The sequence below is a fragment of the Stegodyphus dumicola genome, chromosome 2, assembly GCF_044657685.1.
Source record: "Stegodyphus dumicola isolate Sdum_Otavi_A_Nest chromosome 2, ASM4465768v1".
NCBI lineage: Eukaryota > Metazoa > Arthropoda > Arachnida > Araneae > Eresidae > Stegodyphus > Stegodyphus dumicola.
Genome location: NC_140769.1, coordinates 154,602,471 through 154,622,577, shown reverse-complemented (window position 1 = coordinate 154,622,577; position 20,107 = coordinate 154,602,471). Strand labels below are relative to the sequence as shown.

At 31.4% G+C, this 20,107-nt stretch overlaps 1 protein-coding gene across 6 annotated transcripts in view; it reads right to left on the bottom strand.

Annotated features, from left to right (window-relative positions):
* The window catches only part of Mvl (solute carrier family member malvolio), a 151,851-nt gene that overhangs the window by 87,280 nt on the left and 44,464 nt on the right, over positions 1-20,107 (bottom strand). For all 6 annotated transcript variants that reach the window (XM_085811319.1, XM_085811321.1, XM_085811322.1 and 3 more), the window contains 4 exons: positions 13,028-13,166; positions 10,767-10,922; positions 9,408-9,566; positions 1,842-1,889 (listed from right to left, as the gene is read on the bottom strand). In XM_085811319.1, coding sequence (XP_085667445.1) covers positions 1,842-1,889; positions 9,408-9,566; positions 10,767-10,922; positions 13,028-13,166 — 502 coding nt within the window. The remainder of the gene's footprint in view (positions 1-1,841; positions 1,890-9,407; positions 9,567-10,766; positions 10,923-13,027; positions 13,167-20,107) is intronic.

Sequence of the window (20,107 nt, the reverse complement as noted above, 5' to 3'; positions counted from 1 at the left end):
TACCTTGTGTTTTGTCTTTTATAATTTCTTTTTTATCTCTTTCTTCATGTTCTTCCTGAGACATAACTAACAGTTCCTTTTTTATCCACTTCAAGATTTCAGTCTTCTGCTTTTTAAACTTTTTAGTATGACTGTAACTGTTTTTAGAAGGCTGAAATTTACTTCTTACGTGAATTTCAACTTCCCCAGCAGTATCATTTGGTAAAATATCATTATCATTATTAAAAACATTGATATTCCTTTCTTCTTCGTCATTAGCCTCTGCAATTTCTGGGGGAACAACAACAATATCAGTTTCATTCTGGTCATTTTTAACATTATCATCATCTGTTTCTTCATCAAAAAATCTTTGAAGAGCTTCTTCTAATGTAAGATACCTCGTTCTAGGCATTTTTAAACTACCAGAACATGAACCAGAACATTGAATGGAATGAGTGAAAAAGGAGATTGTCTACCCGTTTCCTGCTGACGTTGCGTCAATGCAACACCTGTTTTCCCTTGCTTCCCAACACAAATATAAACATCTGACTGATGTAATGTTCTGATAAACGGTGACCTTGACTAAAAATAGATTACTCATAAAGACGGCAATTCTTTCGTTAAATATTTTCAGCAAAAATACCCGATCGAAAATTTTGCTTAAAGTATGAGATTAATTATTATAAACAAAATGATTGTTGAAGGCAAATATTTTTTACAGAAATAATCTTCATAATATTCCCTACACAAAATCATCTGCTGGTATAAAATATCTTAGGTAGTTATATTTATATACGCATTTATTTTGACCGTTGCATCAACGCAACACCAGCGGCTAATGGGTTAAATAGGCCTTTTAAGGGCCATCAGCTAAAAAAATTAAGGCCCTATCATTAAACAAAACTGAATCAATCAAAGCAACTATCTATATAACTGACATCACTTTTGCAATATTGCTCTAAGAATAAAACAAATTTCGGTAACATGCATTAATATTAAACAATCTAATGTTTATTATAAAATATTGTAGCATGTATTATTATTAAATACTATTTTACATAAAATAAGTTTAGAACAAAACGAACTATAAAAGCTTTTAAATAGTTAACAGTAATATAAACACTGGCCACTATTAAAAAGTCTTATTTTTAATACTCCATAAAAAGTACTACTAAAATATCATAATCAAAGGAAATTTTCACTTTTAAAATGGCAGAGAATTAACTTTGTTGCTTTAAAAACGATATTAGAACGACAAATAAAAGATACAAAACAATGGCTGAATCATGACATTACAAAATATTTGTGTGTTCTTAATTCCCCCCTTTTTTAATGTTTTAGTTTATTCAAATAATCAATTTTATCAAGTACCGGACGAAGGTCACAGTTAATTCTTCAATTTGGAGATAATATTTATTTTGGAAAACAAAGTGTGTTGGACTTAAAGAAACTAGAGAGAGAAGTTAATTTCTAAATTTCAATATGCTAGAAATGAAATTTTCAGTTTTAACACATTTTAGGCTCCTTCAACTGGCACATTTGTAGACAATGATTTAACATCAAAAGAAACCACAACTAAGTTCTGAGGATAAATATCAAAGTTTTTTACACTGTAAACATATTTAAAAAGTAAAGGGGAAAATCTAGAAGCTAAACATGCAAACCATGTTTTACATTGCATGTTATATAGGTTAATTTTCATACAAAGAAATAGAGACTATACAATTATTTTTCAGACAAACAACAAACTACAATAAAAAAAGAGACCTATGAAACTTTAAAATGTAATTTTAAGAGACAAATTTTCTCATATTTCGAAATGAAACACAAAAAGTTAAGACTGAAAATATCTTCGGACTTACATCAAATACACCTGAATGAGTGTTGTTCTTTTGAAGACATAATTCACGCTAAAAAGGAAACAAAACAAAAAAAAAAAAAAAAAAAAAAAATTAAAGTATTAATAAAAGAAGCAAAATAAGAAAGCTGAATTTTTCCAAACATGTGCGTATGAAGTTAAGGAACAAAAATAAACTATTTTTAACTCAACCCACTTTTATAAGTATGTGGTTATGACGCAAAAATATATTTCACAAATAATTTTCGCTATTTTAATTATTACAAGACTTCATTTTTGTCTCCTCTCATATAAACATATTACCACTAAAGAAGAGATACATACTTAGAAATTTACATTAATTAGCTACAAGTGAGCTCACACATAATGATGCATATGACCAACAATAAAAAAACAAAAGTAAAAACATTTTAAAACTACCAAAATAATTTTGATTCACTGCCTATAAATTTTTCCCCACAGAGATAATGAATACTTTTTCTTTCAATGTCAATATAAAAAAGCTAAAAATTAAAGTCACAGATATGAAATAAGCATATCTAATTTTATCAATTAGCATAAAGCTAATTATCATTAAAATATCACAGACTTAAAGTTCTAATTTTAGAAATCAACTGAATAAAACTTTCAAACCATGATAATTTTGTCTGTATCTTAATAAATGTAATAAAAAATTGAAAAGTAAAATTTTCATGAACTCCTAATATAGAGAAAATTTTAATTCATATTTTTATTGCTTTAAAGATTATTAAAAGTTCTGTAATAAGCAAATTGTACTGTAAAAACTGTCAAAATTATATAACTTAAATCATACAGATCTAATGAAAAAATTTAATTTGTAAAGTTATATAAAATTAAGTTTTTCAACCAAAACACTTTCAACATTTTCAAGACAAGCATTTTGCATTTCATTTCTCACAAAAGAGAAATTTTGGCCATTTTTCTATTTTTTAATTAAATTTAAATATTATAATTTTTTGATCTGAAAAGTTTGTTTTCATCTTTACAAACATCAAACAATTGAATAATACTTACATTAGAATTTTAACACAACACACAAGTTGTAGTGAATAGTTTATCCAACAGATGGCAGTATCTGCCAAGCTCCTTTGGTAATTGTCAATACGCATGCGCAACCGGAGTGTGGAAGAAAGTATGTTATTAAGAGAACGCACTTTCGTTAAGAATGTTGCTGTGCGTTTTCACTGTGTAAATAAAAGTATATTTTTGTAACATGGATGTTCTCTAATGCGAAGCACTAGGTTAATGCACGAATCTGGACTGATTCAGAATTCATTTTCAGACCGTGGATCACCACAATAAAAAGTCACGTTGTCTAACAGGACGCATTAGTTAGGTAAAGGACACTTTTGATGATTTAACAGCATAAATGGAAGCCTTGAAATTAAGAAGAGTATTACTGCGTGCAGCCTTCACAAAAGCATATAATAGCTTACATGGACATTCGAATGAGTCAGAATTAAATAGTGATGTTCTGTTATCGTCCCTGGAAATTCTGGAAGATAAAGGAATTTGACTACAACAGTTGGATGAAGAAATATTGGATCTCCTATCGAAATCGAAAGAAGTCTCGCAGGAAGAATATACTAAAGAATTTGAGACTTACAAGGAGAAATTAATAGCAGCCGGGATAAAAGCGGAGCAAGTCACTGTGAAAATAGAGAAAAATTAGCTGACTCACGCATCTGTAAACGAAACCTGAACTATTAATTCAAGAACAATGGCAACGAATTTGAAGCTTCCGAAGATAAATTTGATTGAATACAGGTGATCCATGATAATGGTTGAATTCCTGGAACACTTTTAGTAAGATACACAAAGATCCAGTTCTAGATGATCATTTGAAATTCGTATATCTGATCCAGGCTACTGCTGCCAAATCGAAAGCATGGGAAATAGTGCACAGCTTCCCGACAACTAAAGAAAATTATCCAAAAGTCATCGAACATTTAAAGAATCATTTTGGACGTGAAGATATTCTTATACAAGTGTACATTCGGGATTTATTGAATCTGGTGATGATAAATAATAATGCAACCAAAAAGAACTTTACACTATCATCGTTGTACAACAGTTTAGAAACAAAACTGTGTGCTCTGGAATCTCTCGGTGAGACTGAAGATAAATATGCTAGTGTTATTTTTCCGTTAGTTGAATCTTGCCTGCCACCCGACATCTTACGGGAGAGGGGAGAGGGAATGGGAGAGCTTGTCACAACAAGTTAAGAGCGATCTTGAATCTATTCTTCAGTTTTTGAAAAATGAAGTGATAACTGAAGAGAGAATTAAATTAGCACGTTTTTCTTTTGATAAAAGTAGAAAATCTAAAAGTTGCATTAATGATGAGTCTAATATTCCTACTTGTAATGATTTGTATACAGGAGACAAATTTCAAGAAAATGCTCCTATGATGAGAAGATGAGGAATCGTGTTTATTTTGTGATAAGCCACATTTAACAGAAAAATGTTTTAAAACTAGTACTCTTACATATCAGGATAAAAAAGATTTAATATTTAAGAAGGGTGCATGTCTATTTTGCTTGAAGAAAAAACACATTTCTCGTAACTTAAGTCAAAGGTTAAGTGTTTAATCTGCCAGAAAAGGCATTTGGCAGTAATTTCAGACAATGAGAAAGCCTTCTTGCAAATTGGTATATGAGAGAAGGATAGAGATTATTTAAGTTTCTTTTGGAATACAAAAATTTATAGACATTGTCGGGTGATTTTTGGGCTTAATTGTAGTCCGTTTTTTTACCCGCTACGTTGAACTATCATTTAAATCGTGCCCCACATTAGTTTGCAGCTACAGCCAATATTTTGAAGGAGTCCTTCTATGTTGATAATTGCCTGACTAGTTTTAAGAATGTTGAAGAATTGAATAGATTTGTACTAGAATTGAGAATGTTAATTCCACTGGGAAAGTTTAATCTTAGAGGATGGTAGCCGAATTGTGAAACCAAAATAATTCCCAACTCTAAATTAGATACACCAGTTCGCATTTCAGGGTTAAACTGGGATTTGAAGGATTATACTCATTCCTGTAAAATTGAGTCACTAAAGAAAGAGGAGATTGTTGCGAGTAAACGAACACTCCTTTCTTGCGCGCATAAGTTATTTGACCCAGTAGGCTTCCTTTCTCCCGTTACACTGTTCCCAAAGTTGATATTCCAAGAGTGCTGGAAATAACGATTAAATTAGGATAAAAAATTGCCTTAACATTTAGAAGAGAAGTCCATGAAATGGGTAAAAGAACTGAAACAGCTGTCTGATGTCAAAATTCCTAGATGGCTTAATATTGACAGATCGGTTAACGAAGATGTGAGTCTTCATATTTTCAGCGATGCCAGCAAAGCATGCCTATGCTACCTGTATTTAAGAGTAAAGACCGAAAATAAAGTTTACCTAAATTTTGTGCAAGCACGCACTAGAGTTGCGCCTCTAAAAAATACATCCATTCCTCGTTTGGAATTATTATCCTGCTTAATCGGAGCACGCTTGAGCCATGTGGTCTTGTCAGACTTGAACATGTCAAATTTAAGAACATTCTTCTGGACTGACTCAACAACCGCTTTGTGCTGGATCCAGCGAGACGTATGATGGGGAACTTTCGTTAGGAATCGTGTTCAAGAAATCAGAACACTTTCAAAGATAGAAGATTGGCATTACATCCCTTTGGAGTTGAATTCAGCTGATGTCTCATATAGAGGCTGTTCTGTTAAACAGTTTTTGCAGTCGAAATGGTGGAAAGGCCCATCATGGCTGTTAGAACCAGAATCGTCACGGTCAAGAGGCACCAATTTGCCGGACGAAGAGATCATAAATTCAGAAAGGCGTAAATCAGTATTGACAACTCTTAACAAAGATCTAAACCTTACAATTGGTATCACAGGTACTTTTCATCTATAAAGAAAATTGTATGCATGTTAGGTTGGATTCTTAGGTTTTACTTTAAATTACGAAGAATTACAAGTGAAACCTCCAAAAATTTGTCAGTTTCGGAAATTGAAAGAGCTGAGATAACTCTTATGTTATTGATTCAAAGAGAATCATTTAAGGGTGTGAACGATGATAAAATTAAAGACCTCAGACCTATAGTTGATCGTGATGGTTTGATCAGAGCTAAAACCAATATTTCTTATCGCGACGATACTGATGGTTTTAAGTTTCCCGTGATTTTGCCCTCTGATCATGCAGTAGTAAAATTACTAATAATGAATGCACATAATGAGCTGCTGCATGCTGGTACTTCTATGGTGATGTCTCATTTGCGAGAAACGTATTGGATCCTCAAGACTCGTACGACAGTACGAAATTGCATTAGAAAACATGTGAAATGTCAAAAATTTAAATCCAAACGTTGTGACATAACTCCAGGAATTTTGCCAAAAGATAGAGCACGTGATGCAAATATTTTTGAGATAGTGGGTGTCAATCTGGCAGGACCCCTCTACCTTAAAGATGGTCAGAAAGCTTATATTGTTCTTTACACATGTGCAGTCTATAGGGCCATTTATCTGGAGTCAGTAACATCCTTGACAACCGAAGCTTTTTTTTCAGTCATTGAGACATTTCATTTCTCATCGCGGAAGACCATCTACAATATACTCAGACAATGGCAGTAATTTTAAAGGAGCAGAGAGCCTTCTGCATACACTTGATTGGGAAAGTCTGCGATCAAAGGCCGTTGAGCAATGAGTTCAGTGGAAATTTATTCTTCCCGCCGCACCTCTTGGTGGGGCGGCTGGTGGGAACGTTTAGTTCAAATGGTGAAACAGATTCTGAGAAAAGTTGTAGGTCGTGCTGCCCTTGATTACGAGGAATTGCTTACAGTACTATGCGACTGTGAGAAAGTAATCAATACTAGGCCACTTACCTACGTGTCGGAAGATGTTGAAGATTCATCCCCATTAACTCCAGAAATGTTCCTGCGGGAGATTTCCAAATCAGGAGTACCTGATATCGATACAGTGGATAAGGAAAAACTGAGTAAACGAACTAAGTATCTACAAAAGGTGAGAGAACAACTTAGAGCAAGATTCCATGTGGAATATCTAGGACAGTTACGTCAGCAGTCCATTAAAAACTCTATAGCTAAACCTCTCCTGGTGGCTGAAATTGTTGTACTTGAAGATAACAACAAGAAACATGCTTTTTGGAACCTGGCGCGTGTCATAAAACTGATACCTGGTCGTGATGGACAAATAAGACTTGCTCTTATAAAAACAGAGACTTCTGAGTTTCTAAGACCGCTACGTACTGTACTATTATGCATATTATACTTAACAGATGTGTGAATTTAAATCCCAGTAAATTCAGGTGGGAGGAATACGATGGATATCCAACAGATGGCAGTATCTGCCAAGCTTCTTTGGTAATTGTCAATGTGCATGCGCAACCGGAGTGTAGAAGAAAGTATGTTATTAAGAGAATGAGCTTTCGTTAAGAATGTTGCTGCGCGTTTTCGCTGTGTAAATAAAAGTATATTTTTGTAACATGGATGTTCTTTACTCTCTTATGCGAAACACTAGGTTAGTGCATGAATCTGGACTGATTCAGAATCCATTTTCAAACAGTGGATCACCACACAAGTTGTTCAACAAATCCATGGAGAATTTTTCTTTAATTAGGGAGGTGGGTTATATGTTTTTTCATAATCACACTTAAGCTTGATACACTTAATTCAGATTACTTTCAAGCTTCCCTCCATTCAGTATAGTTTTTCCCACTTTGCAAAATAGGGCACTCTCGATTATTCGGGTGTAGATTATTCCGTTTTGTGGATTATCCATGCATGGCAGTGCCCACACATGCATACTCTATACTATGCAGAAGAGTGTGCAAAAAACAATGGATGTTCTAATGTTAATTTAATTCTGACTGTCAAATATTACCAATTTAATTCAGCCGATGGGATAAGGTGTAATATCATCAATGATTTAATGAAGCACTGGAAAAAATGAACTATTGGATCTATATATGGAGTAGCCAAAACTTGGTCAAAAATAAAACCAATAGCACTACTTCAATCACAGAGAAAAACTCTTCCTAATGTACAAATCAGAGATTTATCTAACTGTGAAGAAATTGAGGAAGTGGTATGCAAAAAAAAAAAAAAAAAAAAAAAAATTGAAAATGTAAAATTCTTAAAAATGTTGATTTGGAAAATATCGAGAAATGGTTTGATGATGATTCAACTGAGCTGGGCTTTGAATGCTTGAGTGATGCAGATATTGTTCCAAATGTCACAAGCATAAAAAAGTCAGACAGTGGTACTGAAAATACAAGCAAAAAAGATACTAACAATTACATTAGTCCTTAGATGGTAATGAGTTCTGCTGAAACTCTATTGGACTTTGCCGACCAAAAGGGATTAGAATACATTGATAAAATAGCATTTCGAAAAATATATAGTGAAATTCAACAAACATTTAAACATTCTCAAAAACAAAGGAAAATTACCTATTTCTTTAAGAAATACACACATGGAATATGCACGAGAATTGGTACTTTAAATTATCCACGTTTTTCAATTATGTGTGACCTATTTCTCCGGCATTAGCTCTCAACGAAAACACACTGTACTATCTTAGGTACTGAACATACATTACTGGGGCTTTTGTTTCACTAATTAAACAAAGAAAATATTTTTATTGAGCAAAGTGTTCTCTATAGTCCCCATAACCAATTTTAAATTTTGTATATTTTCATTAAAAGGTATATGTCAACCAACATAGCTAACATAGAAAGTCTGACTACCTCAATATGCTTCTTGAATTATACATCTGTGATCAATTGCACAAAAAATATTTAATCACATACTCTTTTTAACATTTTGCATACAACAAGAAAATCTTCTATCTAGTATATAATTAAAAAATATTTTTGATCATGACAAATTTGGAAGTAATTAAAGTTTTCAGGTCTAATTTACATGGTATTTAAATTCAAAGCAAAAATTAATAACTCTATTAAAAATTTCATTTACTTCACATTTTTATTCCATTAAAACTTTAAACAACAACCAAAGAAGCAAATCTCTTGCCTGCTTAAAATTTGGAATAGTACAATATTTGAGAAAATATGAAACAAATTCACTATTACATTTTTTAAAGCTCTCCAAAAGAAAGGCTGAATTAAAGTCTTAAACTCTCACAAATTTTTTTAAATAATATGACATTCTAAGCACAATTAAAGATGTTTACATAAGACCCTAAATGAGTTTTCAATGCATTATATTTTTTAATAAAAAATACATGTATACAATGTAAGTATATAATTATCCATACTAAAAGTAATACACACTGAATATATTTTAGTTAATTTAATACAAAATAAATCCAAATAATAAAAATGAAATAAATCTCGAAAACTAAATTATACACATTTGGTGAAAAATATATTTACATGGTTAAAATAGAACATATTCAAGCGTGCACAGCCATTAAAACTCAGTAAGGTATTTTAATCTGAGGTAACTCATATTAAAAATTTAAAATTAAGTTTTATTCATTGGAACATAGCTCTGAAAAAGTGTTAACAGAAATACTCACAACATCTGCATTGGTCTGCCCAAAAAGTCCTTCTGCAAACACAGCAACAACAAAAATATTTATAATGAGAGAAACAAACAAAGCTACTGCAGATTCAATGAAGAAATACATATTAGCTTCTCTGACTTTTTCTTTGCACTTTCTGTCAACATCTCTAGACTAAAGAAAGAGACAACAGATATTAAAAATGTGCATAATTATAATCTGTTTAAATTAACACCAAACTCATTCAAATGCAATGTATATAAAGTACAGATTCAATAAATTTTCTTGATCAATCATAATACCCAATTAAGAAATTAAGTTAATATAGTACAGAAAAACACCGACATATTTTTTTTAAACATTTAAACAGAATATTATAAATGAACAATATTGCATTAATAAATAAGCCAAGTAAAGGAAGAAATCTAAATAGTAATTAAACAACAGATGTTATACTGTATAACAAAAGTTACAATTATTTAATTAAAAGGTTACATTACAGTCATATCCCTTGTATCAACAGTTCACAATAGAGGACAAAAGTCATCTGAAGTTTTAAAATGTACGTCAAGTGATAAACAATACATAGCTAACTACACTAAAACAAGTTAAACTGAAAACACAGTCACTAAAACAAGCAAAGCACAATATGCCTACAGTAATCATAACTGTGTGCATACATTTTCTAACAGACGTAACTTAATTTTTAAGGGTTGAAAATGGTCATTTCAGAAATTCTTGTATATTCTCATGGCTACAGGTCACTCCTTAAAACTGCACATTTTTTAACAAAGTCCCTCCCCCCATGATGGCTATATATGTTTGAGCAGGGGACCACAGTTATCAGTGGTCAGATCTCTGCCTTCATGTTCACATTTTCCTGTTAAATTTTTCTTAAATGGCTTTTAACAATCTTCCTGTTTTCATCAGCAGTAACTCTGAAACATTTTATTTACAATAGTATGGCTTCCAAGCATAAAAGTAATGAGAGTATCAGATCTTAACTTGATGAGAAACCGCGTCTTATCTACCAGTTAGAAAACAAAAATTTTAGAGAGAAAATTTTGCATTACTGTACAATATATGAAGTGAGGTAACGTACACATATATTTTATTATTATTACATTTATGAATATTACATAGATATTCTCTTATACATTCAACTGTTTTCTGCGTTATGTCCTGGATTACCCATGGATACAGATGCACTACTGTATTTCACTTTAAAATCTCATTAATACTGACAGTTGACTGATAAGCTGAAGGCTAATGTTTCTATTGTTCACGAGTTTGAAGGTAATGTAAATCAGGAAAACTAAAATAATTACATTCACATGTTTAAAATAAAATTGAAAATAAAAAGAATTACATTACTTTTACAAGAGCAGAATGAAGGTATAAATTGTGTGGCATAATAACTGCTCCTATAATACCAACTGCTTGCAAAAGAGCTTTATTATCACAATGTGAACACCATGGCACAAAAAGACCTTTTACAACTTCTCCTTGGTCTGGCATAGCCGTAAAATACTACATTAAAAAAATAAACATATTACATATATATAAATATATGTTAATCAAACAGACATATTAGAGATATGACACTTTAAATTCCATTCATTAATACTAAAAATTACATTTTCATTTTGCATTATTAAAGAGGCAGGCTATGCTGGCTGAAGACTTCTCACATAGAAATTTATGAAAGCTTTAAAAATTGATGATATATGTATATCCTACAAAGAAAACTAGAATTTTATAACAACTAAAAATTCAAACCCATATATTAATATGTTTTCATTTTAGATTTATAAAATGTACATAATTTAAAATTATGTTTTAGAAAATTGAGATAACTCTCTTTTATAACCACAACAAGGAAAAAAATATACAAATTAATAAAATAATTACATCAAAATGATATAATTTTTTGAGATGAGGGGAATAACATAAGGAGGGATGAAAGGAAAATTCTTCAGCTTTTTCCTAGAAAATCCATTTATTACAGTTGAAGCACAAGTATTAGTTTACCTTTCTAAAACAGAGAAAGATATGTTTCTCTAACAAAAAGAAAACTCAAATACTGAATGAGGTCTCTTAATAATACAGGCAAAACACTGAATTCAAAAATCAGAAAAAGAAAAGGGAGAGGAAATTACATTTCATTATTTCTTTCAAAGAAAAATACAATTATTTAGTATTAATTATACAGTTCTTAGTTTATCATCTCTAAGCAAAACAAACTGATAGATCATAAAACTGCTTCTCAATTTTTCTCATTCAGATAAACAATTTGAATACCTTCCTTTAACTGCAGAAAGTTGCACAGTTTTTGATCAGTAGTACCTTAAAGTTGTTTTTTCTTCTTTCAAGGTCTATCTTCCCCAACAAAGTTTCTGATGGACTTAGTAGTGCATTACCATTTTGCAGAAAGACACTTAACAGTTACAAACAGTAAAAAACTGTCTGTCCCTTCATAGGAGGTAATGGTTGCCGCCTATTAGTCGTCTCCACAATAAAATGGTCCACCACTTTATTGTGATGGGCCTTAGGAGTGGCCAATGTCGTTATAGGCAAGTGCCCGCTATTGGGGAGAACAAAAAAAAGTTACAAACTTCCATGTCTTCTGGATTTGAACTCGGGCTTAAGACTATGGCAGCCGGCTTTCCTATAACCATGCTAACAGGACATCTACACCTAATATAATGAACTAAAGTCTCAATTATAACATAAATCAAGATGAATTATCACAGGTAATTGGGAATGTTGGATAAAATGAATATTTCGCTGAATAGAAAGTGATCACATATCTTATACAGAGATGAACTTGATGCTTTGCAGAAATTACTATCTAATTAGCATCTTGGCCAGAACAGCCAGTCAGTTATTCTTAGAACTCACATTTACACCCCATAAAATTCATTCAACAGAAAAATTACAAAATATTTAAAAACAGCAAATCTTTAGAATTTCTGACATGGCATGCTATAGATAAAAATATACAGTGCTCTTTTCAAATCGCTGAGTTACTTAATAAAAAATGCATTCAAGTTTCACACAATATGAAACATAAAATTCAGGCTTCCAGGTTCCCATGTTCAGGTGAAGGCCTATGTTATTCAAAATCTGATGGCTCTAGGTACCATTGTTTTCTCAGAGTGCAAGGAACATACATGCAGATTCTTCATCGTTTATTTAAAAATGATAAAGGACAATAATATTTGGTGGCAATAATTAAGTGATACAACCATTTATTCAATGCAAAATTTTGTTTTGAGACTAATAGCCCATTTGGATTAATGTTCTTTTGGAGTAAAAATATTAATGTAATAATAACTGTATTAATTTTAACAGTAGTAGTAAAATCAAAATAATAATGATTTTTGGTATGAATTAATTTTCATGGTATAACAGCAGATAAACAAAATATTGGATAACAGATTTAATAATCAGGACTTCAGAGTATTTAAATATTTGAATTAAATTTGAAATAATAATTATTAGATACAAGTCTAAAAAATGTAAAATTCTAAAATATTAGATTTTTTAAAAACAAATAATTTAAGAATCTGACTGCTTTTAAAAACAATAAAATTGATTTAAAAAATTAAATATTTTTTAAATATAAAACATACCTCATAACCAAATGTAATAGCCATTATTGATATGAGGAAACCAAAAAATGTTTCTAGTTTTCTTAAGCCATATTTATCCAGAAATAGAAATGTAAATGTATCAGCAATAGTTATTAAAACACCAGCATAGAGTGGTATCCTAAAAAGTAAAATATATAACTATAAATAATTTTCCAAATAAAAAACTCTTTATAGCATGCTAAAATATATCAGAAGTCACAGAAGGTTTTTAAGGACATAAATTCCATTTAGAATTCCTCACGTTATTAATGGGAAATAGTGATTAAAATTAAGTAATTTCATAAAAGTTGCTGAACTACCGATACCTGAATTTTAAATAAGTATACAATGTATTACTACCACGCATTAATACACTTGGAGTTTTAAAATATACAAAAAGAGAGAGCTGCCTTTTAAAAGTACTGTTGCATTCTATGGGTTTGGGGATTTGGATTGATTGATGACAACACTTGACGAAGAATCAAAACACAATTTATTCGTCAGTATTATACAGGACTGTTTCAAGGACACATTATAGTTTTCAAAAAACTATAACAAATTGCTGAAACAATCAGCAACACAGCCATCAGGCTATAATGGTGAAGACCGCTTCACAGAAAAGCACTAAAGTGCAGCTCCTAACTTGATCATTCTCAAGCTTATCTCTGAACTCAAAGCACAACTAGTGAACTCAATACACTCAAGATACTTTTTACAATAAACTCAATACACTGCTACTTTGTGTACAGGCAGGGTTTATATAGCTTTTGACTTGGCTTTGAGAACATTCTGGGGAAAACTGGTAAGAATTCGTTCTAGAATGTTCTTGCTCCATCTATGGCATATCCACAATTTTGTTGCCAAATGGGCAATTCTGCACCAATTCTGGTAACCCTGTGTTTCCCTGCCATTTTATGGACCCCTTAAACCCGCTTACCGCAGCTGGGCATTTCGCAATCATACATAGATGCCTCAGTTTTAAGAAATCAGTCCCAGGGATGACAAGTACATTAACAATTCTTTTTCAAATACAAGGTACGACAATTCAATTCCTGAGGTACACCTTTAAAATATACAGGTTAGACTCTTCACTAATGGATACTATCATTTCAAACCTTTATGCCTCTTTTGGAATGACAATCTCAATTATAAAAGCAGGCTTAGAACTCATTTTCCCAAATACCATTAACAGTAATATAGATTGTTTGCTACTATTTATATCAGAAAACTTGACACTTATAACCAACCACGTTAATAAAAGTCATCAAATGTTTAGAATTTGCCAAAATCTAGAAACCATGCACATAACAATTCTTCAGGTTTAGCAAGCAATGTCATCATTTTCATATACAGTCAAATGCCTTAAATCTTTCTTAAAAGTAGTGCCATGAAGCTTCCACCAAAAGAAAAGAAACAAAAATTTACTTAGTTTTCAAAAGTCTATCGACTGATCTTTTTAAGATATATATGTAGCAAGTATATAACAAATTTTTTGCAATTATAAATCATCAGTTTTGCACCAAAGTGTTGTGTTAATGTTTCAATACCAAAACATTTTACCCACTTAGTATACGTTTTAATTCTGAAAACAGCCCGAAATATGATGAAGAGGCAGGTTGATCTAATTATGTAATAAATTATTTTGATCAGAAAGTCTTAAACTTTGCAGAAATACACCTTATGCCAATTCACCAGTATAAGCAATTTCTCCTGAAAATATTACACCACACTTAACCATAGTGTACCAATGCAATATAACTATAACAGAACATTAAATAATGCTGCAGACAAAAATTAAGTTCCAATCCCCCTACATCATTTGTAACAGAATGCTGGCCACCTCAATCTGGCAGTGGAAGTGGGAAGAAGTTATCTTTGACCAAATTAGAAACAAACCTTACAGATCTGGAGGCATACATCAATAACATCCAACTGAAATTGACTTGTTTCTTGAATAATCTACATTCTTCAGTTATTAGCCTTACCTACAAATTGGGCTTCCCCCCCCCTCCCGCACTCTTTTTTAGCTGCATATTTATTAAGCACACTATTAAAACTTTTAATATTTCAGTAGCTTGTTTCTCAACATGGCTTTCCGAGAGTAACCAATGGATAAAGGTATACATCACAATATTAACGTTACGGCCGGAAAATTCTGTATAGAAGACTGCCTTCTATATTCAATACAAATGAAAATTTCTGCTAGCTTTCAATGTATTTGATTTCAGTTTGGATGTATATTGGAAGAAAAGGAATCAAGGTACAAAATGAGAGATTCATTTTTTAATTAAAATCAAGAAAATACCACTTATTCATGACATTTTGAGGAACTTTGAAATTTCAGGGCTAAACTCTTAACGCTCGGAGGGTTAAATATTTCTATCATCAACAGGCAATTATGGAAATCTTGTTAAACACAGATTGAAATACATAAATGAAAAATGACTTCCTTCATGGAGCTTGAATGTAGAACAAACCTTGAAAATACATCATTAGTCATCATGAAGCTATGAAAGATATAAAACAGATATCATGAAAGACATAAAAATGAAGCTATGAAAGAGACTAAACATAAAAATAATCAAGGGAAAAACACTCTGAATCAGAGCTATCTTCAATAGATCGAATTTCAGAACACTGAAAGAACATAATAGATGGCATCCAATTTTATTTAAATATATGGAACTATTCCATTTTGAGGACCATAAAAAAAATTGCAGCAAAAATGTATGTGCAAAAGAACCAAATCTAGCAAACGCGCCCATTTAACAACGCGCCAAAATCTTGCGTAAGTTTACATAGTTCTATATTTCTTAAGACTCCATTGAAATATTAGTTTAATTTTTAAATCCTTTTTAATTTTTAAATCCTTTTTTGATTTTAAATCCTTTTTTGATATCCTATGGATTTAAAAATTTGGGAATTGCCCATGATGAAAAGTTTGCTATAGAATTTTGGGTAAAGTGCAGAACCACCCACTGCTTGATGTGTTTTTAAGAATTGCACATACTCGGTATCCATGTACAATTCGACCTATTTTCACTTCAAAAAAAAATCCCGGAATTGCACAAAAATGGCACTGTGCACACCCTTGACTATCTATAAATCCCAGAACTGCACAAAAATGGCACCCTTTATCTATGTACACATCGACTTATTTTCACTTAAAAAGTAAAAGAAAATTGCCGAAAATCTAATTGTTTTTACCCTTGTAAAAAGCGGCAAACAAATAAGTGGGCGATTCTGCACTTTACCGAGAATTTTTTCAAAGAAAAGGCATCATTCATTATAGGAAATTATGTTTGAACAACCAACGAGATGAAATTATGCTTTAGCGATAACTCAGTAGCGAAATAGCGATGCAGGCATCCATTCAGTTATGTTTAGCAATTTTTATATAAATTATAATAATGATATAAAATAGTTATTTACTCTTATGCTTCCATTCAGTCATGTTTAGCCTTTTTTATATAAATTATAATACTCAAAAAGTATTACATGAAATTAACCTTTCATCTAAATTAAAACATCAATCTTACATAGTTATTAACTATTATACTTCCTTTCTTGCGTTAGGGTTGCCGCAATTATTTTTGGCAGCACTGGCATCAACAATAGTTTGGCAATTTTACGGCCCTCAAAACCGAATAGTACCAAATATATTAATTAAAAATTGAAGTCAAGCAAGTAAATTAATAAGGCATGACATGTTAGCTACAATTAGCAGAATCCAAGAGAACAATGAAACTGGTGTACAGATTAATTAAAGTAAACCACTGATTACACCGAGTGTAATCGGTGTAAGTACAGATTAATTAAAGTGTTTTAACCAATTTAAATATATTGTCTTCAGTGGCAATAATTAAATTAAAGGCCAGCACCAAAAGAGATTACAGAATCTACAAGAACGTTCTGCTAGCTACAAAGACAGTTTCTGCAATAAAAGGAAATATACAGAAATGAGACTAAAAATCGAGAGCTGTTCTGTTCAAATGGAAGGAAATAAATGATAAACTTCACACTGTTGAATTAAAATAGAGAACCTTTCAAAGATATGAACAGTCTCAAATTAAATTCATCAAATAAGGAATATTTTAGACAACTCTGACAAAAAAAATTTTTTTTGTTTACCAACTTGCAATGTTATGCAACAAATGATTTGTTTTCTTTTCCCAAACATATGAAGGCTGAATGAAAAATTTTAAAGATGCCTCTGTTGCCTCTCTCTCTCTCTCTCTCTATATATATATATATATATAATATTAGATATAGAAATCGTGCATATTAGGTTTTGGAATGGAAATACATTTATGTGTCTGAATCCGCAGTTAGACAGTCGTGACTTTCAGTATTTCATCAGTGAAAATTCCATTGCTCAGCCTTTCCACAACTTTGCCAACAATGAACAATGAAAAATGAAGATATCTCTGTGAAAATATAGCAAAAGTTTGAATTTTGTGTTAACTGAAGCAGTAATGAAATACATGAAATGTTAAAAACATGCATATGGTAGGGAAATATTTTGCCATGTTTCAGTATTTCAGTGGCAGAAGAGGGACATCAAAGACAGTAACATGAGTGATTGATGAAGCAAATTCTATAAGACTATCTACTGTCATAATGGTTGCACCAGTTCATGGGCAAAGAATGGGGGCTATTATGTAACCATATCTTCAAAACCAGTTGCTTGGTCCCAAGAGGAAGAAAAGGTCAGATTTGCTTAAAAAATAACACTTTTTCTTTAGGAGAATGCCCAGCCATCTGTTGTTATTATAAAATTAACAGCACACTCAGAAACTGATGGGGTAGCATTAGAATATCCTTCATACAACCCAGACATCTGGATTTAAAGCTCAGAAATAATAAAACTTTCAATAATAAAAAGACAACTACTCTGAATAATGCTTCAAAGGTGAGAAACAACACCATGCAGCACTGCTAAAATAGATGCCACAAAACAGAATATTTTATGCTTTTAATCATTCATAAAATGCTGTGAAAAAAATTCGTAATGTACTCTACTGAACTATATTCTGTGAAAAAATTTGTAAAAGATTCTATTTAAAAAATAATTAAATAAAAGTTCTATAGAATCATCTGATTCTGAATAAGAGAGTTAGTCTGAAAATGTTTCAATCAGCCTTAGTGAAATTATCCATTTCATGTAGAATTTGAAATCGATGTATGACAAACCTGTGCTAGTAAGTAATGTTATAAATTTTTTGAGAATTCCTTCTTAAAATAAGATCTTTAAGAACTGAATTATATACTAATACAGGATAGTAGAATAATATAAAAGTTAAATTTACTTAATTGTACATGTAATTTGTATCAAATGGAGGGATATATAAGAACAATGACTAAAATCTTACAAATATTTTTAGAAAAAGATTTCTCTCCATTAGACTTCAAGCTTTCTTAACTGCTTAGACAATAATATTGTTATGAATTTTGTATTTAGATAGTTAACTAATTTTTATTTTATAGAATTTTGTATTTAGTATTTAGTAGAACCATAATTAAAACTGCTGTATTTCCCCACTGGAAAGCAGCATGAGACAAATCTTAAGAGAAAGCTATGGCAGAAAAGTAAGAATACAGGAGCACAAGCCTATGGTTACCTTAGTAATTTGAATTAAATTGAATAAATTTAATTGACCGCCGTGTTAGCTGTAACCATAACTGAATTCTCTTATTGCTTTCCAGAAATCTTGAGAAGCAGAAATTACTAGAAATTTCTCGCAACTGGTTGAAAACTATAAAATGCCAGAGAGAGAGCATCTGAGCTCAGTTGCTTAGTGACTGTTGTTGCGAGTTCTTATTTCCATGTGAAATGAGAAATCTGGGTTAGCTTTCTCTTTAGATGTATTTTGTATTGCCTTGCGTTTAACGTTTTTAGTAGTTTCAAGTATAACTACTGATTAGATTGTGTGATATTGTGAACATTTGTATGACTACCTCTGAGGAAAATTCCAGAGTTCTGATATACTTCTGTTGATAAAAATAAATTTTATTAACCTATTATTGGATTTGTGCATTCAATCTATTACAAACCCATATGCACACAATAATATTAAATAAGAAGCCTTTGTCGAGTACAATATCTCCCAAAAAGTTGAGTTCCTGATCAAAAAGTAACTTAAACCAGAGCGCACAACTCAAAATGCATAAGGGGTGATTACAATAGCTCTAAGAAGTTAAGTTCCTGATCAAAAAGCATTTTAGATCAGTGGTCTCAAACTCAAATTGCATACAGGGCAAGCGCATAATCTAAAAGCAGCCCACACGACGAATTTTGTATTTACTTTTTTTAATCAGAATGAATATATCTATGTATCTATATAAAAAATTTAATTCCATGATTCAGAATTCCTCCCTAGATGAAGGTTACTATTTCATTATTACTTCCATAATCTTACCCATTTGGAGACTTTTGGTGCCTTATTTACAAGCATTTTCAGCCTGCATAAATTTGCTCCAAAGGTCAAAAGTGATTCACTAGCCACCAGTATGAGACCACTGAAATTAACAACCCATGAAAGCACAAAAGTAAAATGATGCCATACTTTGTTTGGTAGAACAACGTTCTGAACTGTCTGATGTTGAAGGGATAAAAAGACATAAAATATCACGAAGAAGATGGAAGCTAGACATTTTGAATTGAAAAGTAAGCTGAATAGCAAGATTAAACTCATAACTGATACATCCCCAGATCAATTATCTTTACTGGCATTAAAAAAAAAAAAAAAAAAAAAAAAATTAAATTTCGTGGAAATATGAATCCAGAATAAAAAATTTAGTTTAAATGATTTTGATTAAAAACAGTGCACATTAATATCCCTCACAATAAAATTTAAAGGACTCATGGCTTTGCCTTCAGTAAGGCAACAATAACTGTTTTCAGAAAACTTAAGAGTACCTTTCACAGGCACATTAACCACTTAACAGTTTTGCCCAAGTACCAGATGTGTGCTGGGAAAAGGAGACTTCTCTGCTTTGGCCATATACCTTTCAGGCAGTATTTTTTTCTACACCAATTTGCTGATTTGCTTGGCTTTTTCACTTTTCATACTTTGCAAT